Source organism: Podarcis liolepis (assembly GCF_965112155.1).
Source record: "Podarcis liolepis genome assembly, chromosome: 13".
In the NCBI taxonomy this organism is placed as follows: Eukaryota; Metazoa; Chordata; class Lepidosauria; order Squamata; family Lacertidae; genus Podarcis; species Podarcis liolepis.
The window spans coordinates 5,415,184-5,428,791 of NC_139573.1; the positions used below are offsets into that span (position 1 = coordinate 5,415,184).

Here is a 13,608-nt window from a genome sequence, read left to right on the forward strand (position 1 = left end):
CACTCGTTGCTGGATCTCAGTGTCTGGGCTGAACGTGGGGGTGGAGACGCTCCTTCAGGTCTACTGGGCCATTTAGGGCTTTAAAGGTCAGCACCAACACTTTGAATTGTGCTCGGAAACGTACTGGGAGCCAATGCAGATCTCTCAGGACCGGTGTTATGTGGTCCTGGCGGCCACTCCCAGTCACCAGTCTGGCTGCTGCATTCTGGATATTCTTACCATGTCAAAATCCTCATTCCGCAAGACCCAGATGACGGAGAGGACTTGGCTGGTGGTGTTCATCTCGGGGATGATGTCCAGGTATTCCTTCAGCGTCACTGGGGCTTTAACGTCCGGCGGAGGTTTCCTCATGGACGATGGCAAGTTGGGCATGAAGGCACCCATTTCAAACTGCAGCCCAGGGGCGGACAGAAGAAAGTTAAACAGAGTCTGCAAACTCAGCGCATATCTATTGATTTAAAAGCAGAAGAACATAACACTCCTCCTTTCGGTTGTTGTTTCGTTTTACTATCCCCAAAGATCAGAAAGGATCTTTTTTGGCAGGCAGCCAGCCAGACAAATTTTTTAAAATTTTTTTTTTTTGCATTTTGCAAAAGTCGAACTGCAGTGGAACAGAAGCACCGCTGTGACAAGCACGTTTCGGAGCCGGAAAGATGAGAAGATAGCTACGAGGAAGGACTGGCAGATGAAATCATTGGACGATGCAGAGGTGGCAAGACTGACTGGGAAAATCAGAAATCAGGAAGACAGAACTTCAGTAGAGAATGGGGCAAACATAGAATGTACTTAAAAGAACACTATAAACACATGAACTCTCTGGTGGGCTTTAAATAACTTGCAATGACACAAAGACTTTGGATAGAACGGAGGGTTGTAATTTGGATCAACTTATAATATGCAGTTGATAAAGTTATTTAACTTTGCCAACAAGGGTCCGTATAGTTAAAGCTATGGTTATCCCAGTAGTGATGTATGGAAGTGAGAGCTGGACCATAAAGAAGGCTGATCGCCAAAGAATGGATGCTTTTGAATTCTGGTGCTGGAGGAGACTCTTGAGAGTCCCATGGACTGCAAGAAGATCAAACCTCTCCATTCTGAAGGAAATCAGCCCTGAGTGCTCACTGGAAGGACAGATCCTGAAGCTGAGGCTCCAATACTTTGGCCACCTCATGAGAAGAGAAGACTCCCTGGAAAAGACCCTGGTGCTGGGAAAGATGGAGGGCGCAAGGAGAAGGGGACGACGGCGGATGAGATGGTGGGACAGTTTCTCGAAGCTACCAGCATGAGTTAGACCAAACTGCGGGAGGCAGTGGAAGACAGGAGTGCCTGGCGTGCTCTGGTCCAGGGGGTCACGAAGAGTTGAACACAACTAAACACCAAAGTTATTTAAAGAACCCGCGGAGGGACGTCCAAAGATTCGGAAGAATCTCGTGTTAAATTCTAATATTTCTATGAGTTTTATTTGTGTGAATGAATTTGTGAAAGCAAAAAAAGAGATGAGCATGTTTCAGAATGGGAATCAGCGCCTTCAAACATCTCTGACACAGATACTCCCTGCTCAGGCAAGGAAGGAGAGCAGAATCACTTACCTGCCCGCTGTTTACGGCCGCGTGATGGGCTGAGCAGGTGAAGATCGCCATGGTCAGAAACTTGATGAGTTCCGGAACAGAGCGGATGGAGGAAGGGATGCCTGCAGGGAAGCGAGAGGACAAGTCCTTTACAATAGGCATCTTCAACCAAACAGAGAATCATAGAGCTGTAGTGTTGCAAGGGGACCGTGACAGCCAGCGAGTCCAAGCCTCGGCTATCTTTTGCTCAAACCCACCAGCCTGGGATTTAACCCAACCACGCATCTTGGGTCCCGTTTCCTTTTTTCTTTTTTTATTAACGTTCTTATGTCACATATGTATATATTATCATATTACATTACAGGGCATATTATCGTATAATTTCCAACATGTATACAAAGTTGATACCGTATTTTTCGCTCTATAAGACGCACTTTCCCCCTCCTAAAAAGTAAGGGGAAATGTCTGTGCGTCTTATGGAGCGAATGCAGGCTGCGCAGCTATCCCTGAAGCCAGGAGAGCAAGAGGGATCGGTGCGCACCGAATTCCTGTCCTGTGTTGTGTTTACAATCGCAGGCCCTAGCCTGTTGCACTCAAAGAAATCTCTAGCGATGTGGGGCTGCATTTCTGTTGAGAGGGAACTGGGGACGCCCGGCGCATCAACTGGGGGAACCGCTGACCCACAGACACCACGACCCAAATTGAGCTGGGAGCGAGAGCGCCCTGCCACCTGGCCGACTACCACCTAGCCCGAGCAATGCCCCCCCTGCCCTGAAAAGGCTTGGCACGACTACCCCAGAAGCCAGAACAGCAAGAGGGATCGCTGCGCAGCAAAAGCAGCAATCCCTCTTGCTGTTGTGACTTCTTTTCGCTGGAGAGGCGCTGCGCAGAGAGGGAGGGATTTTTTTCCACTTGTTCTCCTCCTCTAAAACTAGGCGTATCTTATGGTCGGGTGTGTCTTATAGAGCGAAAAATACAGTGGTGCCTCGCAAGATGAAATTAATCCGTTCCGCGAGTCTCTTCGTCTTGCGGTTTTTTTGTCTTTCGAAGCACGGCTATTAGCGGCTTAGCGGCTTTAAGAAAAAGGAAACAAACTCGCAAAAACTCGCAAGACGTTTCGTCTTGCGAAGCAAGCCCATAGGGAAATTCGTCTTGCGAAGCGACTCAAAAAACGCAAAACCCTTTCGTCTAGCGAGTTTTTCGTCTTGCGAGGCATTCGTCTTGCGGGGCACCACTGTATGGTATGTCAAATTTATGTACCTAAAGAAAGAAAAAAGAAAATAAAAAAACTAAGACATAAAGCTATTTCAAAATAATATTTGTACCAACACTATGGACTTCCTGTCAATCTCAAATGTATATATATATATATTTTTTTACAAACGAATGTACTCTTATTATTGTATATTTCTTTACATTTTATCTAATACATTCCTATATCAATATGTACCCTTGAGCTCATTTCTCAACTCAATTTCTCTCCAATGTCAATTGAATGCTAGCATATATAGTGAACCTTTACTATATTTTTGAACATATATCTATCCCATTTTTACATAAATTTTTCTTCTTGGGTAAAAAGGTAAAGGGACTCCTGACTATTAGGTCCAGTCGTAACCGACTCTGGGGTTGCGGTGCTCATCTCGCTTTATTGGCTGAGGGAGCCAATAAAATTGTACAGCTTCCGGGTCATGTGGCCAGCATGACTAAGCCGCTTCTGGCGAACCAGAGCAGTGCACGGAAATGCCGTTTACCTTCCCACCGGAGTGGTACCTATTTATCTACTTGCACTTTGACGTGCTTTCGAACTGCTAGGTTGGCAGGAGCAGGGACTGAGTGATGCGAGCTCACCCCGTTGCGGGGATTCAAACTGCCAACCTTCTGATCGGCAAGTCCTAGGCCCTGTTTTTTCACCCACAGCAACCCGTTCCTTAATCTTGTACCATATGTCTGCAAGGGAGTCGTGCTCCTCTTGCAAACCCCAGCAACTCACTTGCAGGTCCTGTCCCACCAATTGAAGACCGGCGCTTTACAATGCTTGTTGGATTTTGACAGTGGGGCGGAACCCCCTCAGAAGGAGGGTTCCCTCCTTTGTTGAAGGTTTATAAACAGAGGTCGGGCGGCCCCAAAGTTGATGGCCGTTGCCGTTCAAATGGTGTGTGTGTGTGGTAGAGTTAGCAAAGCTGATGGGGGAAGATCCGGAATCAGTGCAACAAACTCTTTCAAAAGGACTGGAGCAAATTTATATTCTATATGAAAGAACATTGTAAAGATCGGAAAACGTTTGCAGGTTTGAGCTGAAATGTTTTGTAATGAGAATATAAGAAAGTGATTTACATTTAATGAGGAGAAATACAAAAATAAGAGAGAAGGTAAAAAAGTGGTGATAGAAATACTAAGAATAATGTAATTATGTATGGAAGTCAGAAAGAGGGGCGGGGGGAGGTCGGTGCTCCGTTAGAGCAATGTTTGAGTTTATTGAATTATGTACTGAAACTGTGATTATGATAAAATTGAAAACGCAATAAAAATTATTATAAAAAACCACAAATGAGGGGAGTTTGTGTGTGTGTGTTTGTGTGTGTATTTGAGAGGGAAAGAGAGCGAGAGAGATCTTGTGATCTATTATATGGGGTGATGCTTGCCTGCCCCCCAATATTTTATTCAGGTTGGCTGGAGACAGGGACCCTAGAGAAGAAATCGGATCGGGTCTTCCTCACTTCCCTCGTGACCACTAAAGCACTGGTGGCGTTACAGAACTTCAGTAGGGAAAAGGACAGAGACAAAACTAGAATCCGCCTGCTGTTGTCTCTGGCGCCATCTAGTGTTGGGCTCCCTGGCTTCCATCCAAGGGGGAAAGCTCAACAACTTTGATTTCCTTTAAAAACAACAAAACATTTGGCTGCTCCCCCCCCCAAACAAAAACCTTGTCACTCCAAGTCCCTCAGCTTCTCCTCCTGCCCCCATCAACTGGAGGAAAAGGCCTAGGAACCTGATCTACAGCTTCAACTGCCGGGGGTCTGGAGACTCTGCTGTTACACACTGTATTAAACAAAATTCTGCCCTTCTCCCCTTATGGGGGACACAAGAGCCCTTATAGAGTCCTTTGCAGGTTCTCCATCAGTCGGAGAAAATAACAGAGGCCAACCAGAGAATATTGAGAAGCAAAGCAGTTCGTAAGCCTGATCTTTATTGATCTGTTGCAACAGGGTGATCCCCTCACACACAGGAAAGGAGGAGGATTCCGAACCCAGGTGTGCCCGCCCTTATATAGACATTTTAAATTGCCAGCCTTGGAGTCCAAGACCACCCCCATAAACATCATCCCTACATCACAGAAAAGGTGGTCTACAACAGAAATCTGAGTGTGTTGTTTACCTCCTGTCTGGCAAGTTACCTGTTAATGCTTACTTGGTTGGATACCCTGGGGAGCCTGGCCAGTCTTTTGTAATGACAAATACTTAGTTCCTGAGCCAGGTCACAGGCTCACCCTATTCATACACAGACATACCCTAAAGTCAGGATTTGTGAAGGGAAAGACAATGAGGAGGCTTTTCCATTTTCCTTGACCTTGCAGAGAAATCATTTGGTCAGCTTGGGAGTCAAAATGGTTTCCAGGCTGTTTTCCTGTGCTGCTTCAGACATGTGGTTTATATATTTATGTACGTGTTTGCTTGGTACATTTATGAACATTTATTATACATAAGACCTTAATTTTTTTATGGCAACACCCTCCAAGTACCCCCAATCTAACTGCAGCTTCCTTTGTGCGTTTTCACACTGTGACTTGCGTTGGGGCTCAGACATGGCTGAAGAGCATAATAAAACAGATGTTCATGTTAAATGCACATTCCTGCGGGTTGGACTAGATGACCCTGGGTGTCCCTTCCAACTCAACAATTCTATGATACCATGAAATAGTGCATCGCAGATGGCTGCACACCAGAGGTATAGTTAGCCGTGTGGCAGCGTTACATTTTGTGCTCCTCCACCAAGTTAAGGGGCCTGTGGGGAAGCGGATACTTTTTATAGGCTTCCCAAAGTCTAAACAAGTCCCGAAGGAAGGAAAACAGCGAGCAGAACAAGGAAGCAGCAGGAAATGGGTTTGGCGGAGTACCTGACGACCGCTTGGACAGAAAGCCCTTTGTGAAGATGTCGCAGATCCAGGCCTGAAGCTCGTAATCTCTCTGGACAGACAAGTTGCTTTTGTAGTACAGTTCCACGATGCCAGAGACGAAGCTGTGGGAAAAATGAGAAGTTAGGCCGGCTCCCCAGGCAGGCTGTGCACACACCACACATTTAAAGCACATTTAAAGTTCACGGCATCCCGCAAATAATCCTGGGAGCTTAAGGGTGCTGTGAATCGTAGCTCTGTGAGGCGTGAACTATAATACAGTGGTGCCTCGCAAGACGAAAAGAATCCGTTCTGTGATTCTCTTCGTCTAGCGGTTTTTTCGTCTTGCGAAGCAAGCCCATTGAAGGATTAGCGGATTAGCGCTATTAGCGGCTTTTAGCGGCTTATCTGCTGATCGGATCAGCTGATAAGCGGCTTAGCAAAGGGGGGGAGGAAAAAAACCCAGCAAGAACTCGCAAGACATTGTCGTCTTGCGAAGCAAGCCCATAGGAAATTCGTTTTGTGAAGCACCTCCAAAACGGAAAACTCTTTCGTCTAGCGTGTTTTCCATCTTGCGAGGCATTCGTCTTGCGGGGCACCACTGTAACAATAACAGCAACAGCAACAACAATTTCCCCAGCCACTCTGGGCGGCTCCCAACAGAATATTAAAACATCAAACATACAAAACTTCCCTAAATGGGGGTGCCTTCAGATGACTTCTAAAAAGTTTATTTCCTTGACATCTGATGGTGGAGTGTTCCGCAGGGCGGGCGCCACCACCGAGAAGGCCCTCTGTCTGGTTCCCTGTAACCTCACTTCTCGCAGGGAGGGAACCGCCAGAAGGCCCTTGGAGCTGGACCTCGGTGTCCAGGCTGAATGAGGGGGATGGAGACGCTCCTTCAGGTCTACTGGGCCGAGGCCGTTTAGGGCTTTAAAGGTCAGCACCAACACTTTGAATTGTGCTCGGAAACGTACTGGGAGCCAATGTAGGTCTTTCAGGACCGGTGTTATACGGTCTTGGTGGAAATTACCATCCCCAGGATTCGTGTCTCTGCACTACATGTGCTTTGATGCCTTGCTCTTGAGTAGCAGCTCTCCCCACACCATACATGGCAGCAAACCACTCTGGAAACTGGGAGCAGAGTTTGAGATCAGGCGTGCCGTGCGAGGAACTGGTGGGCATGGGGCTGATGTTTGAAGAAGACTCCAGCCATTCCACTGAAAGCACCCAGCGAATCCTGTTTCTCTTACCTCTCGATGGCATCCCATATCTTCAGCCCGTCGTCCCTGTAGTAGTAATCGGCAAGCGAGCCGACTCCTCGGGCCTCAATATCCTCAGGGAGGCACAGATCCGTGTAGGTCAGGTTGTCCAGGCACTTTTTAAGAAGCACAGCTAACCCTCTGCGCCCGGTCGCTATGGCCTGCGGCAGAAAGCGGGTGGGGAGGGGAGAAGACCACTCAACACACTCCAAAATGAGGCACATCGAATTCTGCCCCAGCTGAAGTTTCCAAACTGTCTTCAGAGACAGCCCCGTGTATAATCTAACACTTGCCAGTGCTGATCTATATGTATAGACTTGGAAACAATTGCTATAATTTAGGTACCTTTTGTCATATGTGGTGGAGGTGTCAGGTAACAAAAACTTTCTGGGAGATGATATATAATGAAATGAAAAAAATGTTTAAAATAACATTTGCTAAAAAAAACACACCAGAAGCTTTCTTATTTGGAATTATAGGTACCGCGATCCCAAAGGACCAGAAAAGACTGTTCATGTACGCGACAACAGCCGCACGGATGTTATTTGCCCAGAGATAAAAGGAAGAAACAATCTCGACCAGCGAAGAATGGCAGACCAAGTTGATGGATTGTGCTGAAATGGCAAAATTAACTGGGAAGATCAGGAACCAAGAGGACAAGAACTTTAAAAAAGAAGGGGATTTTATTCAGGAGACCATTGCCAACAGATTAAAACATTAGCAGGATTTTAATCACACTTGTAATGTAACTGCAGGAGGCAGTGGAAGACAGGAGTGCCTGGCGTGCTCTGGTCCATGGGGTCACAAAGAGTCGGACACGACTAAGCAACGACAACAAATGTAACAAAAACTATGAACAATTTAGATGGATAAAAAATTGTGTATTATGGACTGATTGATACTAGGACCCATGGAGGGGATAGGGGGTGTTGTGAGATTCAGAGTAATCTCTTTATACGGATTTTTAATTGATTTTGTTATAAGTTTATATATTTTTTAAAACCAAATAAAAACTAAAAAAAATTCGCTCTATAGGACGTACTTTTCCCCCTCCAAAAATGAAGGGGAAATGTGTATGTGACCTATGGAGCGAATGCAGGCTCCTTGGCTTCAGCGATAGCAACGGGAAGCCTCCGAAGCGCAGAGGGAGCGCTCCCTCCATGCCGACCCCTCTCGGTCTCCAGGCTTCAGGCAGCTATCTGCAAGCCTTCGGAGCGCAGCAGGAGTTCCCCCGTACTCCGAAGGCTTGCGGATAGCAGCCTGCAGCCTGAAGCCCGGGGAGCGCAGCGCCAACTCCCGCTGCGCTCCCTGGGCTTCAGGCAGCTATCCGCAAGTTCCGGGAGCGGCGGCAAGGCTGCGTGCAACCTTGCTGCCGCTCCCGGACCTGTTCTGGGGGCTGGGGTCGGGGGAAGCTTGGGCTTACCCCGCCCCAGCCCCACGGCTAAAAACGAAGCCAAGACAGCGAGCGGGATCCATCCTGCTCACTGTCTTGGCTTCTGCCAAAGCCACGCGCAGCCTCTCCCGGCTGGAGAAGTTGTGCGTGGCTAAAGAGGAAGCCAAGACAGCCAGCAGGATGGATCCTGCTGGCTGTCTTGGCTTCTTTGCTCTTTGGGGCTGGGGGGGAAAAATATTTTCTCTCTCTTTATTTCCCACCCTAAAAACTAGGTGCGCCCTATAGTCCGGTGCGCCCTATGGCGCGAAAAATACGGTACTTTACAAAAAAGAGAGAGGAAATAATTGCTATAATTTAAATTGGGTTGTACCCTGTTAACTTGTACTCAGAGCACATCCATTGAAATGAACAGGCTTAAGTTAGCTACATCTATCGGCTTCTGAGGAAGACTAACCTGGGATGAATCCCCAATGCATTTAAATCTGGCAGGGAGGCCTGTGGCTCAACCCACTCACTCCCTTGGGAGGAAACCTCAAATCTCCCCATTGAATCTCCTTCTTTGGGTTCTGCATCCTTAAACCAAACTGGGCAGCCTTCAAAAGCAGGGCACTTCCAAGACAGAAGACTGCCCTCAGAGCCCTGCAAAACAGAGAGGCACCCCCAGAAAAGACTCCCCAAGTCAGCTGCGAATCACCCTGTGGTCGAATGGGTGGGATGTGGAAGAACAGAGATCACTGTGTGTCCTGAGGCCTGAAGAGCTGGCTCAGCGCGGAAGGCATTCCACGGTGGGGTCACCACGCATTCCACCAAGGGCGTCCCACGAGTCTCCCACTTACCTTGTCAAAGGTACCTCCTTGGCTGATAAGGTAGGTTCTGGCCAGCACGTTGATATGGATGGAATAACGGAGGTGAGGAATTAGGAGCTGGAGGGGGGCAGAAAGGGAACAGGTGTAAGGATGGAGGGGGGATGTCTCAAAGTACGCAGAGACAAAGGTCTTGTAACTGAAGTCATAGCATGTTCTCCCCGATTCTCCCCTTCGCAGCCCCTCCACCCCACCCCTCTCAAGTCCAATCCCTGAAAATAGCCCTCTCCCCCTTCATGAATTTGCCTGGTCCTCTTTTAAAGCCTTCTAGATTGTTGGGACAGGGGTGGCGCCGTGGGTTAAACCACAGAGCCTAGGACTTGCCAATCAGAAGGTCGGCGGTTTGAATCCCCGCGACGGGGTGAGCTCCTGTGGCTCGGTCCCTGCTCCTGTCAACCTAGCAGTTCGAAAGCACGTCAAAGTGCAAGTAGATAAATAGGTACCGCTCTGGCGGGGAGGTAAACGGTGTTTCTGTGCGCTGCTCTGGTTCGCCAGAAGCGGCTTAGTCATGCTGGCCACATGACCCGGAAGCTGTACGCCAGCTCCCTCGGCCAGTAAAGAGAGATGAGCACCCCAACCCCAGAGTCGGCCACGACTGAACCTAATGGTCAGGGGTCCCTTTACCTTTACCTTTTAGATTGTTGGCCTTAACTACCTCCTGCAAGAGCAAGTCCCACAGCTTAACTATTCACTGCATCAAGAAGGACTTCCTTTTACTTGTCCCCAATCTTCTAACTTTCAGCTTCATGAGATACCCACAAGTTATTATTATTTTTTTATAAGAGGGGGCAAAGCCATCCAGGCTGGTAGCATCGCTGCCTCCTCTGAGAGAGGCAGCCTTTTCCCCCAGACATGGTTCGTTTCCTTCAAAAGATAAAAGAGGATGCCGAAAACATCCCTCCCCGTAAAGGTAAAGGGACCCCTGGCCATTAGGTCCGGTCGTGACCGACTCTGGGGTTGCGGAGCTCATCTCGCTTTATTGGCTGAGGGAGCCAGCGTACAGCTTCTGGGTCATGTGGCCAGCATGACAAAGCCGCTTCTGGCGAACCGGAGCAGTGCATGCAAACGCCGTTTACCTTCCCACCAGAGCGGTACCTATTTATCTACTTGCACTCGTGTGCTTTCGGACTGCTAGGTTGGCAGGAGCAGGAACCGAGCAATGGGAGCTCACCCCGTTGTGGGGATTCGAACCGCCGACCTTCTGATCGGCAAGCCCCTAGGCTCTGTGGTTTAACCCACAGCGCCACCTGCGTCCCTATATCCCTCCCTGTACTTGCCGCTAAATGCCCCAAACTGAACCCCCTCTGGGCTCTCTCTCACCTTGTACAGGGGGTGACACATGGGCAGCTGCCTCAGTGTCGACACCGCAAAGACTTCCGCCATCAGGTGTCCACGGAGCAGGTGGGTGTTCACCTCGTGGATGTGGAATTCGGAGTTTCGCACCCAGGTCTTGGCTAAGGTCCAGATCCACTCTTCGTCGGTGGGCAAGAAAATGGGACTTTGGGGACCTGGGCGCTGGCTCAACTGGAAGAGGGAATCACAATAGAAAAGAAGATGCAACGGCAAAGGAAGGTGTTTTCAGGCTATCTACAACAGGGGTCAGCAACCTTTTTCAGCAGGGGGCCGGTCCACTGTCCCTCAGACCTTGTGGGGGCCGGACTATAGTTTGAAAAAATAATAATGAACAAATTCCTATCCCCCACAAATAACCCAGAGATGCATTTTAAATAAAAGGACACATTCTACTCATGTAAAAACACACTGATTCCCGGACCGTTCGCAGGCCGGATTTAGAAGGCGATTGGGCCGGATCCGGCCCCTGGGTCTTAGGTTGCCTACCCCTGGTCTAGAACAGTGTTTCCCAACCACTGTTCCGTGGCACACTAGTGTGCCGTGAGATGTTGCCTGGTGTGCCGCGGGGAAAATTAAAAAATTCGAAAGATTTTTTTTTAAGTCAAATTTTCGATTGGGGCGCCGTCACTAGATGACCCCTGGGGTTCCCTCCCTCCCTCTCGCTCTGCGCCTCCCTCCTCCTCCGGGGAGGCCCTTCCTGGCTCTCGGCCAAGGCTTGGCGGCTGCCACTCACTCACTCGCTCGCCCACCCGTCCCTCCATCCCTGCACCCGGCCTCTCCCCCTCCGTCCCCGGCGCGGGGGCTGCCGGGATCCGTAGTCCCCTCGCCCTTGGGCTCCGCGCCCGCGCGGGGTGCGCGAACCACGTTTCCCAGCGTGGCCTGGCGGGCCGGGCGTTTTGTTTGAAGCGCTCTTCTCCCGGCCATGGAATGAGCGCAGCAGCGGCGGCCGGGCGGGCAGGGGCTCTTCCGCGCAGACCCCGCGCAGCCTGCCTGCGCCCCCGCGGAGATCGGGCGGCAGGATGGAGCCCGGGGATCCCCGTGGAGGCGGAGCGGCGGAGGCGGAGGCTGCCCCCCAGGTAGGGCTGCGTCGGGGTTTTTTTTATTTTTGCAATGCTGCATCCGCGCCGGAGGGGACGCATCGGACCGCGGGGAGACCCCTTGGCGGGCGTGCAAGGCAATGCATGCGTGCAGGCATTGCATGGAGTGCAGTGCAATGCAATGGCAACGCGGCGCCCTGCATGCATGCATGCAACTTCCACCGGCGCTCCGGACTTGGCAGGTGAGGGGGGTCCCCAGTGGGCGGCAGAGAGAGCCGGGAGGGCGAAGTGGAGCCGGGGGGAGCAGCGCTGCTCCCCGAGCCGAGCCCGGGGGGAAACTTCGGCGTCGTTGCGCCGGGTGTTGGAAGCGGAGGCTGGCGGGGGCCCCTCACCTGCAAAACCTGGTCGCCTCTCATATATTTCGTGCATTGCATTCATCGCCCGCTTTCTCCTCCAAGGAGCTCCCGGGGGCGCGCGTGGTTCTCCCCGTGTTATCCTCGCAACAACAGGCCTGCGAGGTGGGTCAGGCGAGTGGCCCAAGGGAGCACCCAGGGATTGTCCTGGCCAGGTGGGGTGATTTGAACCCTGCTCTCTGCCCGGTCTTCGTCCTCATTTAGCCCCCACATGTGCATGACTGTGCATGACTGAGGTTTTCCCCCCTCGTCTTGGCTATGGTGTGAGTCTGTGCTGTTAATTAATGGGGTTCTGCCTTCGGAGAAGATGAGCCAGCCCTCAAGGAGGTGATTATGTAATTTGCTAGCAATTCATGTCCCTCCCGGCGTGACGCTGCGCGCTGACGTCACGGGGCTGTAATGGTGGTGTGCCTCGAGATTTTTTTCATGAAACAAGTGTGCCTTTGCCCAAAAAAGGTTGGGAAACACTGGTCTAGAAGACAGACTGTCCCATGGCCCATCTAGTTGCACTGGCTCCCGGTGGAGTACAGGGTCAGGTTCAAGGTGCTGGTCTTGACCTTTAAAGCCCTTTGTGGCTTAGGACCCTCGTATCTACGGGACCACCTCTCCTGGTCTGCCCCACAGAGGACCTTAAGGTCCATGAACAACCATAGATTAGAGGTCCCGGGCCCTAAGGAAGTCACACTATCCTCCACCAGGGCCAGGGCCTTCTCAGTGATGGCTCCGACCTGGTGGAACGCTCTGTCCCATGAGACCAAGGCCCTGCAGGATTTAATCTCCTTCCATTGGGCCTGTAAGACAGAGCTATTCTGCCTGGCCTTTAATTTGAATCCAGCATGATCTTTTATTTCCCTTCCCTTCCCTCCCCCTCCCCTTTTATGAAGATCACCCGCTCTGAGATCCCACAGCTAATTCTCCCCTGGCCTCCTCGCTGGCCCAAGTAGGACCAATTCAGCCAGCTAGCCCTGGGGATTATCTGACCGATTTTTTATTTTTTTTTGTTATTTATGTTTTTATAGTGTATTTTATGCTGCTTTTATAATTAAGTGTTTTAAAGTGTTTTAAATTTGTTGTTAGCCGCCCTGAGCCCGGTTTTTGAACTGGGAAGAGCGGGGTATAAATAAAATTTTATTATTATTATTATTATTATTATTATTATTATTATTATTATTATTTGGCACCAGCTTGGCTGCGGGAGTTGCTGGCAGGAGGTGAACAAGGCTCCATCGAACTGTCTTAAGGACTGCATTCTGGATTTGTGTAGGGTTTCCTCCTTGTATGCTAAGAATCTACCGCCTCCTTGACCTCATTGAATATCTATCTATCTATCTATCTATCTATCTATCTATCTATCTATCTGTTATGTAATGAGTTGAATAGGATTCAGAATGCAGCAGTCTGATTGGTCCTAGAACAATAGGATTCAGAATGCAGCAGTCTGATTGGTCCTAGAACAATAGGATTCAGAATGCAGCAGTCTGATTGGTCCTAGAACAATAGGATCCAGAATGCAGCAGTCTGATTGGCCCTAGAACAATAGGATTCAGAATGCAGCAGTCTGATTGGCCCTAGAACAATGCAGCAGTATGATTGGTCTGCAGGAGC

At 49.8% G+C, this 13,608-nt stretch overlaps 1 protein-coding gene across 1 annotated transcript in view; it reads right to left on the minus strand.

Moving 5' to 3' along the window:
• Positions 1-13,608, minus strand: part of LOC310692089 (polyunsaturated fatty acid lipoxygenase ALOX15B-like) — a 44,981-nt gene that overhangs the window by 3,369 nt on the left and 28,004 nt on the right. Inside the window, exons 8-13 of the mRNA XM_083472611.1 lie at positions 10,521-10,724; positions 9,174-9,260; positions 6,936-7,105; positions 5,686-5,807; positions 1,590-1,690; positions 220-390 (exon numbers count right to left, since the gene is read on the minus strand). Coding sequence (XP_083328737.1) covers positions 220-390; positions 1,590-1,690; positions 5,686-5,807; positions 6,936-7,105; positions 9,174-9,260; positions 10,521-10,724 — 855 coding nt within the window. The remainder of the gene's footprint in view (positions 1-219; positions 391-1,589; positions 1,691-5,685; positions 5,808-6,935; positions 7,106-9,173; positions 9,261-10,520; positions 10,725-13,608) is intronic.